The following is a 21530-nucleotide window of genomic DNA, read 5'->3' on the forward strand; positions in this document are numbered from 1 at the left end:
GCCATCGCTTTGCACTGAGATGTGCCGGGCGGGGCGGGCTCCCCGAGGCTTGTCTCCATCAGAAGACCGTAGACCCTGTCTGATCCCATCAGACCACTGAACCCTGAAGACCCCAGTGCTGACCATTAGCTCGGAGGCTGAGGAAGCCAAACCGCCTGCTGGGAGGCGGCTGGCTGTTGTGCGCTGCTTGTCTGCGGAGGGGCAGAGCTCGTTTCGGGCCCTTTGGAACGTCAGGGGAGCCCTGAAGCATGAAATTCAATTACTCCATTCTTATTATTCAGGCTCAACATTATTTCACCACTTTTGAAAATCCAGCTCCGCTGTGGCACGACCCGGAGCTCCACATGCCGACTGCTTGTCAGCTGAGCCCTGGCGGCCTCATTCCCACTCCCTATTAAGGTGTTTCCTGCCTGAATACCGGAGTGGCTGCTGCTGCAGGAGCTCCCCTGTGCTATTACAAGCCTTTGATTAGGTGGCAGCGCCTGGGCCAACGCTCAGCGCAGAATCCCATCAGCCTGGAATTGATTGTGCTGGTGCATTTCATCAGCAGAGGGGAGCAAGCCTGGCTGCTCTTTCCAAGCCACTCTTCTGTGTTCCTCCGCTCCCAGCCGGTGAGTCCTACCTACAAGGGCTTTAACCACAGAATCACAGAACCCCAGGGCTGGAAGGGACCTCAGGAGGTCATCTAGTCCGGCCCCCTGCCCCAAGGAGGATCAACCCCAACCAAGTCATCCCAGCCAGGAACCTGTCAAGCCTGGACTTAAAAACCTCTAGGGATGGAGATTCCACCACCTCTCTCGGTAACACGTTCCAGCGCTTCACCACCCGCCTGGGGAAATAGCGTTCCTAATATCCAACCCACACCTCCCGCTCTGTAACGTCAGACCATTGCTCCTTGTTCTGCCATCTGACACCACTGAGAACAGCCTCTCTCCATCCTCTTTCGAGCCCGCTTCAGGAAGTTGAAGGCTGCTATTATATCCCCCCTCAGTCTTCTCTTCTAAACAAGCCCAAATCCCTCAGCCTCTCCTCATAGGTCTTGTGCTCCAGACCCTTAATCATTTTTGTTGCCCACCGCTGAACCTGCTCCAGGACATCCACATCCTTTTCATACTGGGGGGCCCAAAACTGGACACAGTATTCCTGATGTGGACTCGCCAGTGCCGAATAGAGGGCAACAACCACTTCTCTAGATCTGTTCACAATGCTGCTCCTAATGCACCCTAATATGCCGTCAGCCTTCTTGGCTACCGCCAGCTCTTCTCCGTCCCTCCCCAGCCCGTGTCCATGCAGTCACGTCCTCCTTTCAGCATAAGCGGATGTCTGAATGAAGCCCCTCTGTGCAGGGTGGAGTGCAGGGGACAGCGAGGCCCTTGTGATGCCGAGGAAGGACGTCGGCTGGAGACTGCTGCCCCGAAGTCCTAAAGTCTCAGAAGATTTGGTGTAGAAGAGACCTCAGGTGGTCACTGAGTCCAACCTGCTGCTGAACTCAGGTTCAATCCCAACTAAATCATCCCAGCCAGGACGATACCTTGAAAACCTCTAGGGTGGAGATTCCCCCACCTTTCTAGGTAACCTGTTTCAGTGCTTCCCCATCCTCCTGGTGAAACAGATTCTCCTAATATCCAGCCTAGCCCTCCTTCCACTGCAACTTGAGGTGAGAAAGGGGTGGAAGAGGGAATGGTTTTGCTTTATGCCAGTTGCTGGCTTACGAGGCGTTGGAGACAGTGTAAGTAACCCTATGACTGTGGCTTGTTAATGCCTGAGCCATTAGCAGAGGGCTTCTGTAATAGGAGAGCCAGAATGGGAGGCATGGCTCATTGTCAGAGCTGCAATCTAGGTTACCGCCGTGCAGCGGCTTACTCAATGTCTGACCATTCACCTGACTGCGTGGGAGCAGCTGCCACGAAGACGGCCACGGCCCAGTCCCTGGGGGCCAGGCAGGCGACAAGAGGAGGCAGCTGGTGTTACCTGGGGACGTGCATTCGGAGGCAGGTGCGGAGCAGGGGATCCCAGATTGCATTACAGTGCACGGAGGGTGAGCCAGTCCTGCTCCAAATGCAGGCTGCACAGGACGCTCGGAAGAGGAGCTGCCTGCACCTCCCCTTTGTGCCTTGCAAGCCGGGCCTGGGTAGTTGCCGGGAAGGAGAAGACGGGGCTGTGGGGATCTGGCTGCTAGCAGAGTCCCTGGCTGGTAGAGTCTGACACTCATTTGGCCTCTCAGTCTCTGCTACCCCACTGCTCCTCCAAACTCAGCAAAGGCTCAGCTCGTGTCTGCTGGCTAGTAATGGGGACCAGGCTCTGAGAGGGCGGCTTGAGGAATATCAGCTCCCAGGGCAGTGCACCTCTTTGGCTCATTCCCAGGTACAGCTCCCCAACACCTCCGGCTGCACCCCATCTCCAAGGCTCTGTGCTGGCTTCAGCCCGTACCAGCCGACATCCCGGACGCTTAGGGAACTCCCTGCCGGTGCCCACCAGCAGCTGAGACAGGAGCATGAAGCCAAGAGGCCTCGGCCTCTGGCGGGGCGGTGCATGGCTGACGTGCCTTCACAATTTTCACCCTGCAGGACTGGAGCTTGGCAGGAGTCAGCAGGTGGTTGGACGGTTACATGGACAATGGGAAGTGCAAGGTTAAGGCATAGGAAGCTCCATTCATCCAGGCATTAGCTCCTGGGAGTGAGGTCGTAATTCCCCCGGGAGAAGTAATGGTCACAGACAGGGCTTGGGGAGCAACCAAAAACTCGCAGACACCTATGGTGCATCCCAAACATCTGTTAAAAATAACGAAGACAAAATGGGGAAGGCGCAAGGTCTAGTCTCCCCCCCACACCCAGGTGGCTGAGCGCTTGGAGCTGTCGGGCTTTTCCCTCTGCCAGGACTGGAATTTATGGGTCTACCCCCGACAACAGCATCTGGGAGCTGTGTGGCCCCACCACCACTCCCAGCTTGGAGCTAGGGGGTCCCTGCTGCCTGTGGGAGTGGGTCAAGGCTCCAGTGGGCCCTGGCTGCCTGCCGGGACTGGGAGCTGCCGTGGGGCAGAAGCGGATATCACGGAGGTCTCTGGATGTCACCGGTTCTTTGCCCTCCACGAGCTCCATAACAGAACCTCAGCCTGAGTCGCGATGCAGACCTGCGTGAAGTGCTTTGAGATCCCTGACGCGCAACATGAACCTTCGCTAGCAGGAGCGTTCAGCGCTCCCGGGCTGCCCAGGGTTAGCAGAACCTGCGGCGAAGTCGCTGCCTGGGGACTGACGGTTCTGACGACGAGGGTGGAGCATGGCGAGGGTTTTGCACAAGTGTTTTGCTGTGTCTGGAATTCAGCTGCATCCCAGCGAGCCGGCGGCGGCAGATAACGGGGAGGAGCAGATCCGGCCTCACGCCGCCGTCGCCTAAGATAATTCAATCCAAGGGGCTGTCGGCTGAAATACATAACGAGCCTTTGATCGATGCCGTGTTTGCAGTAGGAGGGTCTCACAGCCACTTATGCTACAGGCCCCCTCGCCCCGCTCGTGGGTTACCGTCACATACCTCCCGGAGCCTCTGCTTGAGCTGTCAGCATCAGAGACAATGGCCGGCCGGCCCTGCTCTCTTCTCACGCTCACTAGAAGGCGGAGAGCGGAGCCCCGGCCTTGCCAGCCATTGATCTGCACATCAGGGCTTGTGCTCAGGAGAACCTGCCGGTCCCAGAGACATGGGCATTGCCTTCACTGGGCTGTCAGCCTCCCATGCAACCCCCACCCTCGGCTCTCCCCTTCTGCAGCTCTGCCCATGGATCTCACCCCTGCCAAGCCCAGCCCCGAGCCCCTCCGCTCTCCCAGCGCTTAGCTGGTCCTGGCAGGAGCCTGTCAGCCTCGCTGCATGGTGAGCCAGTGAGGGTTAGCGATGGACCTCCCACTCTCAGGGCTCGGAAGGGCAGCCTGCCAGGCCTCCCATGCCAACTGGCTGGGGCAGGTTACCTGATTTGGTGAGCTGCTGTACTCAGCCTGAGGGGCTTCTGGTTCGAGCTCAGCTCCGGAGCCGAGGGGCTTAGCCCAGCTCTGGAAGGGGGTGGCCCAGCTCCTTGAAAGAATTTAGGTTTCCAATTCCCACAGAAGTCAATGGGCCTTTGGCCCGGCGTGTAATGGCTAGATCGGAGGGCATGCAGGTCAGGGCAGTTCCTAGGTTCAGAGGGGAGCGTGAACCAACGTTAGACCTTATGCAGGGGAGCCAGGACTGCTGGGTTCTGGACTTAGCCTGGGAAGAAGAGCATTTTCCTCTCTCTCAGCCAGTTTCTGATCCATTCCAGGGCTTTGCCTCTTGCTTCCTACCAACTTCACTCCCTGGCCAGTCTCTGGAGGGCTGGCAGAGGCTTTGCAAAAGTCTGCCAGCATTGGGTCAGCCAGCTGTGTGATGCGCTGAGGGATCCCGGGAGGGGCTGAATAGTCTGACCTGCTGGTAACAGTTATAAAATCTCCTGGCCTAGTGTGTGATCAGAAATCAGCCCCACTAGAGCTCTGGTTGTTAAAGCTCCTGTGTTGAATAGCAAACACAAGCTGGGCTCTGGAGGGGATAATGGGCCGATAAGGCAGCCAGCGAGGTATGTAAAAGACAGAGGTCCTGAAGGACATGGCGAGACAGTGTGGAAATCACAGGGTGTCAATACGATTTTCTGCTGTCATACCCAATTACATGCCAGGCAGCTCATTAGCCAGGAGCCAGTGCAGCTCGCCTGGATTCAGGGACTGAGCAGGAGAAAGCTCATTAATGTGCAAATGAGGCGCGCTTGACCTAATAACGGGGAAAGAGAGGAGGAGACGCTGTCTGTGTGCCCCTGCCCTGCGGGGGCTGCCGTTACTTTGGGAGCTAATCGTGATGGGCAAGTGCTTGTAAGTAAAATGACTCGCCCGTTACTCAACTTGCTCCTTATTGCAGAAAGCAATGTGTTAGTCCCAGCATGGAGACGGGAGGGCCAGATCCTCAGGAGGCGTAAATCAGCGTAGCTCCAAGGGAGCTGAACTCTGGGCCTGGATTTCCCAGCACTGAACCTGGACGCCCTGCACAGTAACCGTGTGAGCAAACGCATTTCCACTATGAGTAATCGCCCGTGTGTTCTGGCCGTGTGACGTTTTTCACCCCCCCCAACGAGCGCCGTATCTGCAACACCCTGGAAATGCAGCTTGCTCTGGTGCAGAGAACGAGCCCCACCGGACGGGCTGCCCCACAGCGGAGAGGAAGGGCAAATCTGTGCAAGGAGAAGGACCCTGTCATGCGGACAGGAGGGGACCTGGGGGCTGAGACACTTGTGTTATGACATGCCTTGCAGGCTGCAGTGTTAGGAATGGCTCTTCCTGGCGCCTGGCTGCGAGTTCGACCGGGCCATGACCAGGCCCGTGCAAAGCCCAACCCTGGGCAGTGCTCGTTAGCAGCACAGCTCCGCGTGAGCCTAATCCCAGCACATGAGCAGCTGGGCCAAGGCTGCAGGAGAGACACACCTCAGGTATGGAGCCAGGCAGCCCCTGCAGGAAGCACTTCGCACGAGCATCACTGGCGCACGTCCGCACCAGGAGCACTAGCGCTGCCTGATGCACTGTCCCGGCGCTGGAGCTCAGCGGCACAGGGGCTGTGCTGTGCAGCCGGCTTCCCTGCACGCCGGGCCCAGATGCAAAGCAAGGGCTGACCAGCGCCGGAGCGACCCACAGGGAGGTGGCTGAGTGAGGCTGAAAGGGCAGCGCTGTGCTGACGGCGGAGTGACTCATGACCCAGGCCTGGCTCTGCACCGCCCTTCCGTCACATCCAGGCCACTCAGCAGTAACCCGGCTCCCCTCTCAGTCCCACGGGGGGAAGCTGCAGTCAGCCCCTGGACCCCAGCTCGCCTCTCACTCTCCTGGGGTAAGTCAGCCCAGGCGTTGGCTCCAGTGGCGTTTTGCCCCTTGGAGGACAGGAGCGGGTTCCGGCCGTAAACCTGTGTGGGATTCGTCCCCTGCCTACGCCAGGCTGTGCAGCCAGCGGCCGCCGGTCACGTCCCAGGGCACACAGCTGGGGCTGAAAGCCCCTGTGTGGCCTCTGCTGTGCGGGACCCGACGTCCCTGGCTCAGCCTCCAGTGCTAGCACTGCTCCTGGGGCCTCTAGCCATGATGTCTGGAGACCCCTATTGCATTGTTTCCTAAACTTGGGGGGCGTGAAGAAATTCCAGGGGGGGGGCATAAGGTGACCCAGCCCACCCCCCCCCCGCAGTCGTTCCCCCCCACCTGAGGAAAGATCCGGCCTTTGCTTCCAGCTCTCAGCCCCTGCCTTTTTACATGGGTGACCTGGCGCAGCTGCTGTAACAAGCAGGCAGCCGGCGAAGGCCCACGGGGAGCTGGCTGCCTCCTGTAAAGATGAATCAGTGTGGGCAGGAGGAGGGAGGATGGGGTGAGATGGGGGCTGGGGGTGCCTGGTTTTGTGGGATGGGAGGGGCTCGGGTGGGCGGCTTGTGGGGCTCGGGCAGCCGGCTAGCTTGTGGGATTCGCAGTGCTTGGATGGTTGGCCCTGGCATCACAGGGCTCATGGCTGGCAGCTGAGTGCAGGGCTCAGGCGGCTCGGGATGGCAGGCAGGCAGCTGGCCCCGGCAGCGTGGGGCTTGGGTGGGTGGCTCGGGCAGTTGGCACATGGCCGAGGTGGGCATCTGGCAGGTGGGTGGATGGCTGGCCCCGGCAGCGTGGGGCTTGGGCAGGCGGATCTGGAAGCACAGGTCTCAGGGGTGCGGGTGGCTGTTGTGGTGAGTTCAGGCTGCACCAGGCATCTTCAAAGGGCCAAGAAAAACTATTTGTGCTTATTTTTAATTTCAGGTACCATTTTTATATCAAGTCTTTGTGGTCATGTCTTGTAAATTATGAGTTTATTTTTCTGCTAAGGGGGTCGGAGGGTGGTAAAGAAGAGGCGGGGGGGCATGAGGGTTTCTCAAAAAATAAAAGGGGAGCGTGAGGCCAGCAAGTGTGGGAACCACTGCCCTAGTGCCTTGGGGCTGCGTGTGCAGAGCCGGTGAGCTCAGGCAGGCCGTGCGGCAGGTGGAGACCTGCCTGGACCATGCCCAGGCTCTTGGGGTGACAGTGGGGTTTGCTTTGTGCCATAAACACTTGTTTTTTCCCTTCCTCCCGCTCCTCTGACTCCTGTTTTCCCCACCCCCACCCCCCTCCTCTGCCACAGGCTGCCAAGCTGCCAATGTCCATCATCATCGTGGGAGTCGGGCAGGCCGAATTCGATGGTAAGACACACACACACACACACACACACCCCTTTGCTTCGCCAGCTGCCCCTTCTCTGCATGTGGCAGGACGGCTGTGAGCACGGGGAATCAGCCTAGCCCCACACGCCCGCGGGCAGGTCACATCCCGCCAGACGGGTGAGGAAAGCCTGCCGAAGCTTGCAGTCCAGGGGCCCACACTGCCCTGCTCTTGTCCTGGGCCCTGTGACGGCGGCGGGGGCACGGGCTGGCCCGGTGCAGTGGGAGCTGCGTGTGCAGGCACTGAAAGGGCTGAGCAGAGAGCTGCCGAGGCTGGAGGTCAGAAAACCTCCCCGAGGTGCCGGGGTTGTGCTGCAGGGGGACCAGCTGAGCAGGGGTAGGCTGCAGGGGCAGCGTGATGCGGTGCGGGTCTGTTCCGGGACAGGGGGCTGATTCCCTGGGGGCAGCTGGGAGGCTGGGCTCTGGGAGCGCTGCAGGCGGAGGGAGGTTGCACGCTGGACCCAGCCTGTGCTAGGGCCCCTAGAGCTGATTTGCACAGTGGTGGCTCTGGCCTTGCCCCAGGCCAGTCCCCTTGCCCAGCTGGGGCAGCGAGCGCACAAGGTGCAGCATCACTGTTTGCTTTCCCCAAATGCCTGAGCTGGGAGTTTGCCCCAGTGAGAGCAGCTGACGGCCCAGTGTGAGCTCAGTGGCCGACTGACAGAGGCCGTGCAAGTCAGCATTTGTTAATGCATAAAATGTTCAGATATTTCCCTTTGAGCCTCCCCTTCCTTTGCCTGCTCAAGAAACCAAAACACACACACACAGAGCCACCCAAACACACACACACACGCACATCCCCCAAACACACACACACATACTTACATGCACACCCCCAAACACACACACACAGCCACCCAAACACACACGCATACATACACACACACCCCAAACACACCCACCACGCACGCATGCACGCACACACACACATACATACACACGCACACACACCCAAACACACACTGCCACCCAAACACACGCACGCACACTCATGCACACACCCCCAAGCACACAGCCACCCAAACACACACACACACACAGCCACCCACCCACCCACACAGAGCCACCCAAACAGATGGACGCAGGGACACATGCCCAAAACACACACACACACTCCCAAACACACACACACCCAAACACACACACACACACACACAGAGCCACCCAAACACATGCACACACACCCAAACACACAGCCACCCAAACACATGCACACACACACCCAAACACACAGCCACCCAAACACACGTACACACTCCCAAACACACAACCACCCAAACACATGGACGCAGGGACACATGCCCAGAACATACAGCCACCCAGACACACACACACCCAAACACACAACCACCCAAACATATGCACACACGCACAAACACCCACACAAATGCACACAAATACCCCAGGCACACACACAACCACCCAAACACATGAACACAGGGACATGCCCAAAACATACAGCCACCCAGATACCACCCCCCCAAACATGCAACCACCCAAACACAATCACCCAAACACACACACATGCAAACATATGCCCACCCAAACACAAACACACAAACACATGCATACACCCCCAAACACATACACAAACACACCTTCCCCACAAAACACACACTCGCAGTTGCTCACACAGCTGGTAGTACATGGGCTTCGCTCATCGTAAGTAGCTAAGGGAGTTGGCCAGGCTGGAGGTTCCCAGGTCGGGAGCAGCTGGGAAGGTGGCCCCAGTTACAATCCCTCCTCTGCTGGCCGGGCTGTGGACCACTTGCTTATAGAACCCTGGGAGGGGCTGTCACTGGGACATTGTAAGAATCAACTCCAGCTCATGCAGGCAGGTCTGAACTTCCTGCTGAGCCCTGCTCAGATCAGCACAATAACGTACATAACAACAACCTAGCACTAAGAGAAGCTACAGCACCATCTCTTGGTGAGGGTGCCGGCTGCACTCATCCTTCCAACCTTTCCTTCTAGTTCAAAGGCTCTAAAACAGCATCTCCTACGAATCACAGAACACTAGAACTGGAAGGGACCTCGAGAGGTCATCGAGTCCAGCCCCCTGCCCTCGTGGCAGGGCCAAGCACCATCTAGACCATCCCTCATAGACTTCTATCTAACCGGCTCTGAAATACCTCCAGGGATGGAGATTCCACAACCTCCACAGGCAATTTATTCCACTGTTTGACCACTCTGGGAAGTTTTTTCTGATGTCCAACCTAAACCTCCCTTGCTGCAGTTTAAGCCCATTGCTGCTTGTTCTGTCCTCAGAAGCTGAGGAGAAGCATTTTTCTCCCTTCTCCCTATAACCCTCTTTTAGGTACTTGTAAACCACTGTCATGTCCCCTCTCAGTCTTCTCTCTTCTAAACTAAATAAGCCCAATTTTTTGTGTCTTCCCTCATAGCTCATGTTCTCAAGACCGTTCATCATTCTTGTTGCTCTTCTCTGGACCTTCTCCAGTTTCTTCACATCTTTCTTGAAATGCGGTGCCCAGAACTGGGCACACTGCTCCAACTGAGGCCTAATGAGTGCTGAGCAGAGCAGAAGAATGACTTCCCCTGTCCTGCTCAAAACACTCCTGTTAATGCAGCCCAGAATCATGTTTGCTTTTTTTGCAACAGTATCACACTGACTCATATTTAGCCTGTGGTCCACCAGGATCCCTAGATCCCTTTCTGCAGTGCTCCTTCCTAGACAGTCGCTTCCCATTCTGTATGTGTGACACTGATTGTTTCTTCCCAAGTGGAGCACTTTGCACTTGTCCTTATTAAACTTCATCCTGTTTACCTCATTCTGTTTCTCCAGTGTGTCCAGATCATTCTGACCCTGTCCTCCATGGCAGTTGCAACCCCTCCCAGCTTGGTGTCATCTGCAGACTTACTAAGCATACTCTCTATGCCAATATCTAAATCATTGAGGAAGATATTGAATAGAGCTGGTCCCAGAACAGATCCTTGCAGAACCTCACTTGTTATGCCCTCCCAGCCTGACTGCGAACCATTGATTACTCTCTGAGAAGGGTCATCCAGCCAGTTGTGCACCCACCTTGTAGTGGCCCCATCTAAGCTGTATTTGTTTAGTTTATTGATATGGTCATGTAAGACCATATTAAATGACTTAATAAAGGTAAACTAGGTGTACCACATCCACCACTTCTCCCTTAGCCACAAGACTTGTCATCCTATCAAAGAAAGCAATCAGATTGGTTTGGCATGATTTGTTCTTTACAAATCCATGCTGGCTGTTACCTATCACCTTATTTTCTTCCAGATGTTTGCAGATGAATTCCTTAGTTACTTTGCTCCAGTATCTTTCCTGGCACAGATGTTAAACTGACTGGTCTGTAACTTCCTGGGTTGCTCTTATTCCTCTTTTTATAGACTGGTGCTGTATTTGCCATTTTCCAGCCTTCCGGAATCTCTCCCAACTTCCATGACTTTTCAAAGATGTTAGCTAATGGCTCAGATACCTCCTCTATCAGCTCCTTGAGTATTTTCAGATGCATTTCATCAGGCCCTGCTGACTTACAGACATCTAACTTTTCTAAGTATCAGAGACATAGCTGTGTTAGTCTGTGTCTTCGAGAACAACAAGAAGTCCTTTGGCACCTTATAAACTAACAGATATTTTGAAGCATAAGCTTTCATGGGCAAAGACCCTCATCTGACGAAGTGGGTGTTTGCTCATGAAAGCTTACGCTCCAAAATATCTGCTAACTTTTCTAAGTAATTTTTAACTTGTTCTTTTTTTTCTTTTATATTCTAAACCGACTCCCTTCCCACTACCTTTCGCTATGTCCGGCATTGCTCCATCAGACTTCTTGTTGAAGACCAAAACAAAGAAGTCACTAAGCACCTCTGCAATTTCCAAGTTTTCTGATATTGTTTCTGTCACTACACTGAGCAGTGGGCCTACCCTGTCCTTGGTCTTCCTCTTGCTTCTAATATAGTTATAGAATGTCTTCTTGTTACCCGTTATGTCTCTAGCTAGTTTGACCTCATTTTGTACCTTTGCCTTTCTGACCTTGCCTCTGCATATCTGTATTGTTTGCTTACATTCATCCTTTGTAATTTGTCCTAGTTTACACTTTTTATATGACTTCTTTTTGGTTTTGAGATCATGCAAGATCTCCTGGCTAAGCCAAGGCAGCCTTTTGTCACACTTTCTGTCTTTCCTACACAGCAGAATTTCTTGCTTTTGGGCACTTAATAATGTCCCTTTGAAAAATTGCCAGCTTTCTTCATACGTTTTTCCTCTTAGTCTTGTTCCGCATGGGACCTTACCTACCAGTTCTCCCAGTTTACCAAAATCTGTCTTCCTGAAATCCATTGTCTATATTTTACTGTTTTCCCTTCTACCACTCCTTGGAGTCATGAACTCTATGATTTCATGGTCACTCTCTCCTAGGCTGCCTTCCACTTTCAGATTCTCAACCAGTTCCTCCTTATTTGTTAAAATCAATTCTAGAACTGGTCCCCCCAGTAACTTTTTCCACCTCCTGAAATAAAAAAAACATCATCCATGCAGTCCAAGAGCTGTCTGGATAGTCTGGGCCTCACTGTGTTAGTTTCCCAACATATGGCTGGTTAGTTGAAGTCCCTCATCAACACCAAATCCTGTGCTTTGGATAATTTTGTTAGTTGTTTACAAAAAGCCTTACCTACCTCTTCTACCTCGGTAGGTGGTCTGTAGTAGACCTCTAGAATGACATCACCCTTATTTTTTACCCCTTTTAACCCAACACAAAGACTCAATGCATCTGTCTCCTAGATCCATCCCCACCTCAGTCCAGGTGTGCCCATTTTTAATATATAAGGCAACACCTCCTCCCTGTTTACCCTGCCTATCCATCCTGAGTAAGCTGTACCCTTCCATACCAATATTCCAAGCATGTGTTATCCCACCAAGCCTCTGTGATACCAACTATGTCATAGCTGCGTTTATCTATTAGGACTTCAGGTGCTTCTTTCTTATGACCCATACTTATTTCCCATACCTTTTTGCATATAGGCATCTAAGATACTGATTTGATTTTGCCTCCCTGTTCTGCCTAGCCCAGGGGCTGGTGACCAAAATAGCAAGAAGAGCCACTTTTTTCCAATTCAGTAAAAAAACTCAATAATTCAAGAGCCGCAATGCGCATGAATACAAGATAGTCCTTAATAAATAATGTCAACCCAGACTTTTTGTCACTTATTTTAAGCCCAGCGCACACACCAGTGGCTTGTAATGTGATACACATTTACGGCAGGACGCTCACAAACTTTTTACATATTCTGTTTCCTCACACTTTACGTGTGTGTTTGTACCACTGTCTTCCTGACTTTCACTCCTGAACCTCCTCTCTCTCTGGAGGACGCAGGGGGTATTAGTCAACATTTTGAGCTCACATTGTTTGCTAGATAGGAGTTGTTCATTTTTAGGCTTTTAGACTTTTGCAATTTATTGAAAATAATCAGGAGATTTTTTTTTTAACTTTGCAATTATAGTGTCGGGAACCACAAAGTTCTCCTTAAAGAACCACAGGTTGCAAAACCCTGGCCTGGTCCCTTTTTTTTTCTCTGCTATTATAACCCCTGATCCCACCCATTTCTGACCCAACTTCCAGACCTCCATGTTTGTCACTCACCTGTGGGTTTTGGTCCTGGGCTCAGCCCTGTAGCCTGTCATGGAGACGTCGCTGGCAGCTGGATCTAGACGATCAGCGAGTGTAGGGCTCACGTCCTCTAGGTCAGGCCGACTGTTGGAGACTGCCATGTGCTGGGATCCCAAAGACAGTTCCACAGCTGGTCTCCGGTTACAAGCCACCAGTACCAGCTTGAGCACCCCCGAATCTGAGTCGTCCCCAGTGTTTACCTTCCCCTTTCTCCACGCACTAAAAGGGGTGAGCTCTGGCTTTTTGCAATAGCAAATATGTTTAGTTTTTAACCTACCATGAAAGATCACCTCCAAAAAGGAGCCAGTTTGGGATTTTTTCCAGCTGCAGAGTCAGGATTTTTCTCCTACTTTATGAGCACGTAATGGTCCTTTTCCTGAGTGTCATTTCCTGGCGTGCTGGCTTCTGGCTCATCTGTTCCTCCAGCTTAGACTCTTAGAATTCTTAGGTTGGAGGGGACCTCAGGAAACCATTGAGTCCAACCTTCTGCTCAAAGCAGGACCAAACCTAACTAAACCATCCCAGCCAGGGCTTTGTCAAGCCGGGACATAAAAACCTCTAGGGATGGAGATTCCACCACCTCTCTCTCGGCAACGCATTCCAGTGCTTCACCACCCTCCTGGGGAAATGGTTTTTCCTAATGTCCAACCTACACCTCCTGCTCTGTAACTTCAGACCATTGCTCCTTGTTCTGTCGTCTGACACCCCTGAGAACAGCCTCTCTCCATCCTCTTTCCAGCCCCCTTCAGGAAGTTGAAAGCTGCTATCAAATCGCCCCTCACTCTTCTCTTCTGTAGACTGAATAAGCCCAAATCCCTCACCTTCTCCTCAGAAGTCATGTGCTCCAGCCCCCTCATCATTTTCATTGCCTTCTGCTGGACTCTCCCCAATGCACCCACATCCTTTCTGTAATGGGGGGCCTCAGAACTGGACACAGTACTCCAGATGTGGCCTCAGCAGTGCAAAATTCCTAATTGCTAAGATGAAGCACTGGTTATGGGGTGGTGCTGTCTGCTCTCAGCGTTGCAGTTGCCTAGGGGAGAGGCAAAGAGGACAGGGTCGTGGCGGTGTGGTTGTATGGTGCCGGAGTGCTGCATGTTCAGCAGAGGGCAGCAGTGAGGAGGTCACATCTCCATGCAGCTTGCCTGTTAGTGCGCCTTGTTCCTCACCTGGCATCAGGCCACAAATGGTCTGTTGCTCCCTCCTATCCCAGCAGTCGGGCTCTGCCCAGCCCAGCACTCTCCCAGCCCTTGCCAGGAGCCAGCAGCTGCGCCAATCAGGGACGATTCCCCCAAAACGTTGTGTTATGGTGCATCGCCCCCATGGCTGCTCCATGAAGGACCAGAACGGAGTCGGTCTAGTCCAGGTTCCTGTTTCTAGCACCAGCCAGCACCAAGTGCAGCAGAGGACAGCTATGGAAAAGCCTGTCCTGGGTGGTGGTTACTTCCTAGCCCTTCTCAGTGAGCGGGTCATTTATGCTCTCATGCATGAGCGTTTGCATCAGGAGCAGCTAAGTTCAGTGGTCTCAGAGCATTGTCCAGGAATCACAGTTGGAATATTTTCCCATCTACACAGAACGTTCAGAAATCTAGTATCCAGTGGATCAATATTAAGAAGATTTACAGAGACACTTTGTGTAACTACCTTATAAAACCAGCTTGGCTGAGTGCTCCAAACACTGGGGTACTTCTGTTTTGAGTCACCGAATGATACCCTTCCAGTCTTGCAGGGGGGCTGTTACAGCCAGGGAGGCATACCCAGCAGTTACGAGGGTCAGCAACTCAGAGTTATATTCAGTGTTACACCCAATGTGGGTTTGAAGTTTTACTTCACTGTAAAAATATGTGGTAAGAAAACCAAGTAAAGTTTCAAAATTCATTTCAACCGATTGCATTCCTTCAGTTTCTTATGCAAAGCATAGGAAATATGGATTGGATCCATGGACTATAAGATGGCTAGAAACCTGGCTTGACAGTCAGGCCCAATGGGTAGTGGTCAGTGGCTCAGTATCTGGATAGCGGTCGGTTTCAAGCGGAGTGAACCTCTGGAGCTGGTGTTGTTCACCATCTTTATTAATGACCTGGATGAGGAACTGGATTGCACCCTCAGCAAGTTTGCAAATGCCACTAAGCTAGGGAGAGAGGTAGATACACTGGAGGGTAGAGGTAGGATCCAGAGTGACCTGGATAAATTGGAGGACTGGGCCAAAAGAAATCTGATGCGGTTCAACAAGGAGAAGTGTAGAGTCCTGCACTTGGGATGGGAGAATCCCAAGCATTGTTATAGGCTGGGGACTGACTGGCTAAGCAGCCGTACAGCAGAAAGGGACCTAGGGGTTATGGTGGATGAAAGGCTGGATATGAGTAAACAGTGCGCCCTTGTAGCCAAGAAGGCTAACGACATATTAGGGTGTATTAGGAGGAGCATTGCAAGCAGATCTAGAGAAGTGGTTGTTCCCCTCTGTTCAGCCCTGGTGAAGAATACTGTGTCCAGTTTTGGGCCCTCCCCCCCAGTATTAAAAGGATGTGGATGTGCTGGAGCAGGTTCAGCAGAGGGCAATAAAAATGATTAAGAGGCTGGAGCACAAGACCTGTGAGGAGAGGCTGAGGGAGTTGAGCTTGTTTAGTTTACAGAAGAGAAGACTGAGGGGTGATTTAATAGCAGCCTTCAACTTCCTGAAGGGAGCTCTAAAGAGGATGGAGAGAGGCTGTTCTCTATGGTGACAGATGGCAGAACAAGGAGCAATGGTCTGAAGTTACAGAGCGGGAGGAGTAGGTTGGATATTAGGAAAAACTGCTTGCCCAGGAGGGTGGTGAAGCACTGGGATGCGTTACCTAGAAGGGTGGTAGATTTCCCATCCCTGGAGGTTTTTAAGTCCTGGCTAGACACAGCCCTGGCTGGGATGATTTAGTTGGGGTTGATCCTGCTTGAAGCAGGGGGCTGGACTAGATGACCTCCTGAGGTCCCTTCCAGCCCTAGGATTCTATGACACTGTCTATAGCTTCCAGCCATCTGTTACACAACAATTAAGCAACACATGAAAAAATAAACTAATGTGGCCATTAAAATAATAAACCAAGAAGCTCATGTTACCAGTAGAAGATTTTGTTATTAATAAAGAGTGCCTTGTAAACAGTATCTATCAGTATCAGCATGCTGGTGTGACTGATGGGACAGGAAAAAGCTAAGTAGGTAGCTAAAAGGATTGGGAAGAAATATGGCAGAGCATCAAAATTATATTCAGTTAATTAGCTCTATGATATTTTCCAGAACAAATGCTTAAACAGATTTGCCTGGAGAGTGCCTTTATAGCAATCACTATGGGCTAGGGAATGCCCCCTGCCATCAGCTAAACCAGGGGTTCCCAAGCTTTCTGGCATCACCCTTGCCTTTTGATTTTATGAGCATCCCTTATGCCCCCTCCACCTTTTCTCTACCTTCATCCGATCCCCCTTTTAACAAAAAATTCAATTTGTAATTTAAAATAAACAAAGTCTCAATATGAAAATGTTATTTGCAATTAAAAATAAGCACAAATAGTCTTTCTTGGCCCAAAAATTTAATAAAAAGGTAAGTTAACATCAGAAGCAAATGAATCTAATGTGAAAGATGATGCTGCATTTTCTTGGTAAGTTGGGAACTCCTAGCAGACTGACTATGGACCATCCAGGCTAACAGCACAGGCCCTGCCTTGTGGGTGCCTAGTGCAGCCCAAGCAGGCCAGCTGCTTCAGCCCTGCACTGGTGGGGCTGCCCACTGAAGCCCCCCCCCGCCTCAAATCCAGGCATCCCCAGCCCCCCATCTAACCCCATCCTCCTCCTCTCCCGCCCACACTCGCTCACCTTTGCAGGAGGCAGCTAGCTTCAAGTGGTCCTTTGTCGGCTGCCTGCTTTTTATAGCAGCTGCACTGGGTCACCCACGTGAAATGGAAGGGGCTGAGAGCTGGAAGTAAAGGCCGGCTCTTTCTTGGGGTGGGAGAAAGATGGGGAGGGCTGGGTCGCCTCGTGCCCCCCCTAGAATTTCTTCATGCCCCCACAGATTGGGAAACCATGAGCTAAACTAACCCAAACTGCAAAAAGGCAGGTGTAATGTACGCTGGCGCATTTCCCCCCTTTTAAATCCAGAACTTGTCCCCTCTCCAAATGTTCATGCACTGATATTAATACCTGAGCTAACTCGTCCAGTGAACACTGAAAAGGACGTGGCCATGTGTAATTAGCCGCAGAACAGACTCAGAAAAAGATTTCCCCCAAACCTCCAATTCACTCCAAAAGGCTGACAGCACAGCCGTGTATCTTTGCATCAGCAACACAATAAGGACAAACACCCACACCTGCCGTGTCACAGTGCAGCGTGATGTTTGCAGTCACATTTGCGACACCCACTCCCCATCTCCTGCTCATGCCCGACCCTTCCCTGGGCTGAGATTTGAAAACAGGAGCTAAACGCATCCCATCCACGACTAGTATGTTTGTATTCCTCAGCTCTACTGACTGCGCTCTTGATCACAGGAGTCCTTTCAGAGCCCTGTTCTGTGTGGTTTTATTGGCTGCTGTGTTATTTGGAAACATTCATCGGGAATTTTTAACAAGAGAGAAAATGGGAGTGCAAACAAGCACAGTGCTGAGCTGCTGAGTTTGCAGCCTGAAGCAATAGCACTTGTTGTGTAGTTGCCAGCTGTTAGCTCAGCAGTGGGTCCGGAGCTGCCTTTAACGGAAGATGGGGCTGCTCCACCTTGTGCCTGGTGTAAACCGTTCAGTTCTACCTCATCTTTCACCCAGCCTATTCTGTGCATCCTTGGATTTCCTCTGTCTCTAGTTCCTGTGCGGTGTCCTTCTGGGTCCCTTCTTGACACGTGTCCAAACCATCACAGTCGTCTTTCTTGAATCTCCAGGAACTGTGGTATTTCTGGCCCCTCTGTTTTCTTATCTTAGTTTCCCTTTTCTTCCATCTTGAGTTTTCAGTGTTCCCCTCGGCCACTTCCTCGCTGCATTCAAAGTCTTTCATTCATCAGCCGTCCTCATGCTCCAGCCTTACAACTTGTGCAGAGTGCTTGCAAGGCAGTTGCTTTTTAGCAAAATGGCTTTAGCCTTCCAGGTCTTGTGGAGGTTTCTGAATTCAGCAGCTGCAAGTCCGATTTGTCTTCTGATTTCCTCATCACAATTCCCATTCTTCCAGAGCACGCCTCCAAAGTAAGCACCTTTTCTCACCTCGGTACTTCTTGGTCTCTGAGTTTCCCTCTTGTCTCCCACTTGCTATCGTCTTCCCCTGCTGGCACTTTCTGAGTGCTTTCCCAGGTTACCTGGTGAGTTATTCTCCGTTGACCATCCTTGATCACTGCTGTGAGGTCAATATGGACCGTGAACGTAAGGCTGGGCACTGTCCTGCTACTCCCCGATTTCATCTCTTGATGCTCCAGTCATTCCTGGTTCCAGTACCAGATCTGGAGAGAGCACGCATACTCATCCCACTCCCATGGTCAGTTCCAGCAGCTTCTTGGCCATTTTCACCATACGCAGTGCCCCACAGATGTTTGCTACCAGCGTGATCAGATTTTTTGAGCTGCCAAGCAGTCTCAATGTGCCAGAAACCTTTCTGCCAAATGCTAACAAAAGCCTAATTGAAGACCATAAGGTAACAGGACGCATTCTAGTTATTTCTCCATTACCTGTCACATCATAAATAGCCGCTCGATGATTCTTCGTTCTGGGCTAAAATTTCTGCCAGTCCTGTTCTCACCCACCAGCTTGGGGAACGCTTTCCTGGCACGCTCAGTAAGTTGACTCCTTCATAGTTCTTCTACTTACTCATGTAGTCTTGTTTATAGGTTGGTACAATTAACGGTTTACCCCATCCATACGGCACTTGTTGTGCTCTGTAGAGCTGAAGAGGTCATGCATTGCCTTTAGGACGTATTCGGGCTTGCAGCAGCTGTGGGGTTATGGGGCCACTTCCCAGCAGCACCTTTTTCTTTTCCAGATTTTCACTGCTTCTTCTTCCAGCATCTGCTCTCCTGCTTTTGTGCTGAGAAGCTTCTCCAGGAGCATTTCAGCGACTGTCATCACAGCTCGTCGAAGGATGCTGCCCATTGCTCATTTGGTGCTTGTTCATTCTCACACACTTGTTTGTGCTTGTGCTTGTCTTCCAGGGCTGACATCTTCCCCTTCTGTGTCCCACTGACTGCTTTCAACTTCTGACACGACATGGGAGACGTTGCTTTCCACCCGTCCTCTGCCCCTGTACACTGTGTGCTTACCCAGTCATTCCCGTCTCTCTTTGCTTTTAGTTTTCTCACCCTGCCAGTGGACTTAGCTCTTTGACTCTTGGCCTCCTTTTCATTCTGCTTCAATTTCCTGTGCTTGTCATTCGACTCCAGCTCTTCCCCTTTTATGCTCTGCACTGCGCTTTCTTTGGAGCCAGTCCTTCATTCAGCTGTTCTCAGAATCTCACTTTTTGCACTGTTCCACATCTTGTCCATGTTCCCTTCTTTCACCGGGAACGTGGTATTTTTCCACCGAGCTTCTCTGTTTTCTTTCCGAATGTCTGGTTCTTTCAGTTTGTCCACGCCATCATTTTCAGTGCTTGATGCTTTTGCTCTCAGCCTCGACCTCCTAGATGCCAGCGCTAACTTCTGATCTGATCCAATACGACCTGCAAACAAACTGAACGGCAGCGTATTTGATGTCTGTCTGCAACTCCCAAGTACAAAAGCCGCCGTGTTCTTCACTTGCTCATCTGTGTCCACTTCCTCGGAAACTTTCTTTTTCTAAATGGCACGTTCGTTATCAACAGGTTCTTACTTAAGCAGAAATTGAGAGCTTATCTACACTGCAGCAGCTCATTGATCTAAGTGACACAATGTGAGTTAACATTAGTAGTGTACTTTAACTCAACGTTGTTAGATTACTTACCACAGGGTCCCCACGCTGCTATGCCCATGGGAAAGGCTCCCCTATTATCTCCCCTTACTCTTCTCATTCTGCTGGAGTACCCAAATCAACAGGAGAGCGATCTGCAGTGAATTTGGTGGGTCTTCACTAGACTTGCTAAATCAACCCTGATTCACTGATTGCTGGAGTAGACCAGCCCTCTTGCTTCTCGCCTTTTCCACTCTTGAAAACAATAGCTGTGAGCACTGTGCATGGCCCACTGTCCAGCTCAGCTGACCCATGTGTACCGCCCGCTGTCCGGCTCTGCTGCATGCTAACCCTAAAGATGACAATGACAGTGTTATCATTAGCTGTTTCTTTGCTGGCCGTTTTAACCGAACCACAGACCTCATTTGCATATCCCACAACCCCAAAATAAATAGCATAGCAGCTGCTGTGCTGGCTGCATTGTTCACGGTCGTTTTTAATCAAATGTGGTGAACTTTTATTGTCAAGTATTAAATATTAAATAGCAGATTTTTATTACCTGATGTGTTAACGTTCGCTGAAGCTGCTGCAGAACGTGCAGCATTTCGGGAGAGAAAGGGGCTTGCCACAAGATTGAGATCCAGAGCCGAGAAGAGCCTTGTTCAAGTCTATTCAATGTACCCGTTGGGGTTCTGGTCACTCCTGGGAATGATGGTCCTTTTCGAAGCGTTCCAAAGTGACAGCCTTGGCGCCCTCTTGCGGCAGTGAGTTCCACAGGTCGAGTGAATGTTGTGCTGGAAAAGCTTTTCTGTGTATCAATTTTCAATGGGCTGCCTCTCCAGTGACGTGACTCTCCCCTTGCTCTGTATTTTGAGACCTTGCACGGGAGCTGCTGGTTTAATGTCTCCGTCATCATCAACAACCGTGGGCTCAGCGCCCGTTGGTGTCTGAGGCCTCTTTCCTGCACCGTTCATTATTTGGTATTATTCTTTAGCATTTCTCTTCCAAACACGGCCTTTGCGCACAGTTCCTCTCAAAATGACGCAGCCTGGTCCGTTTCAGTCTCTTCTGCGGTGGTCTTCCCCAGTCTCTAGCCAGTTTCACCCAAGAGTTTAAAACTTCTTCTGGCTCTGCTGACTCATTGTTTGAGATGGGGCAACTGATGTGTCCCTTTGCTTTGCTTCTGGCCATTGTAACCTTTTATTTTTATTTTCTCTCATTCCCTAATTTTTTTTTGTAATTCTGTGACTACGCGTTGGTGGAGATTTCAGTGCTGTGACATCCAGGCCTTTTTCCTGAGGGGTTACAGTCATTTTACAGCCCTCTGAGTCACAGGAGTGGTTCACATTGTTTCTGCCAAAGTACATATCCTGGAGTTTATGGGCACTGAATTGCATCTCCAGCTGTGCTGCCCCTTCCCCTGTCTCAAGGAGGTTTCACTGAAGTCCTCATGACCTTTGCTGAGCTACGCAATTGTCTGTCACCGGGCCTCTTCTGTGCTGAAATACCACCCGTCGCTGGTTGCACAGGTAACTCGTGTGCTCTCCCTCCCCTCTTCACAGCTATGGTGGAGCTGGACGGCGACGACATCAGAATCTCATCTCGAGGGAAAATCGCAGAGCGCGACATTGTCCAGGTAAAAGCCACAGTGATCCGCTGTCCCTTCTCATTTACTTCAGGTCAGAAACCAGCCCCGACCAGCCAGGTGGTCTCAGGTTTTGCGCTCCAAGAGCAGTGGGATTTTTCCAAACCGCAGCAGTGCTGGAAGTCAGACAAGTGGCA

General features: G+C 51.8%; 1 protein-coding gene across 2 annotated transcripts in view; it reads left to right on the forward strand.

The window, feature by feature from the left end:
- The window catches only part of CPNE5 (copine 5), a 111625-nt gene that overhangs the window by 87993 nt on the left and 2102 nt on the right, over positions 1 to 21530 (forward strand). For both annotated transcript variants that reach the window (XM_074977310.1, XM_074977311.1), the window contains exons 19-20: positions 7165 to 7222; positions 21311 to 21384. In XM_074977310.1, coding sequence (XP_074833411.1) covers positions 7165 to 7222; positions 21311 to 21384 — 132 coding nt within the window. The remainder of the gene's footprint in view (positions 1 to 7164; positions 7223 to 21310; positions 21385 to 21530) is intronic.

The sequence above is a fragment of the Carettochelys insculpta genome, chromosome 26, assembly GCF_033958435.1.
Source record: "Carettochelys insculpta isolate YL-2023 chromosome 26, ASM3395843v1, whole genome shotgun sequence".
In the NCBI taxonomy this organism is placed as follows: domain Eukaryota; kingdom Metazoa; phylum Chordata; order Testudines; family Carettochelyidae; genus Carettochelys; species Carettochelys insculpta.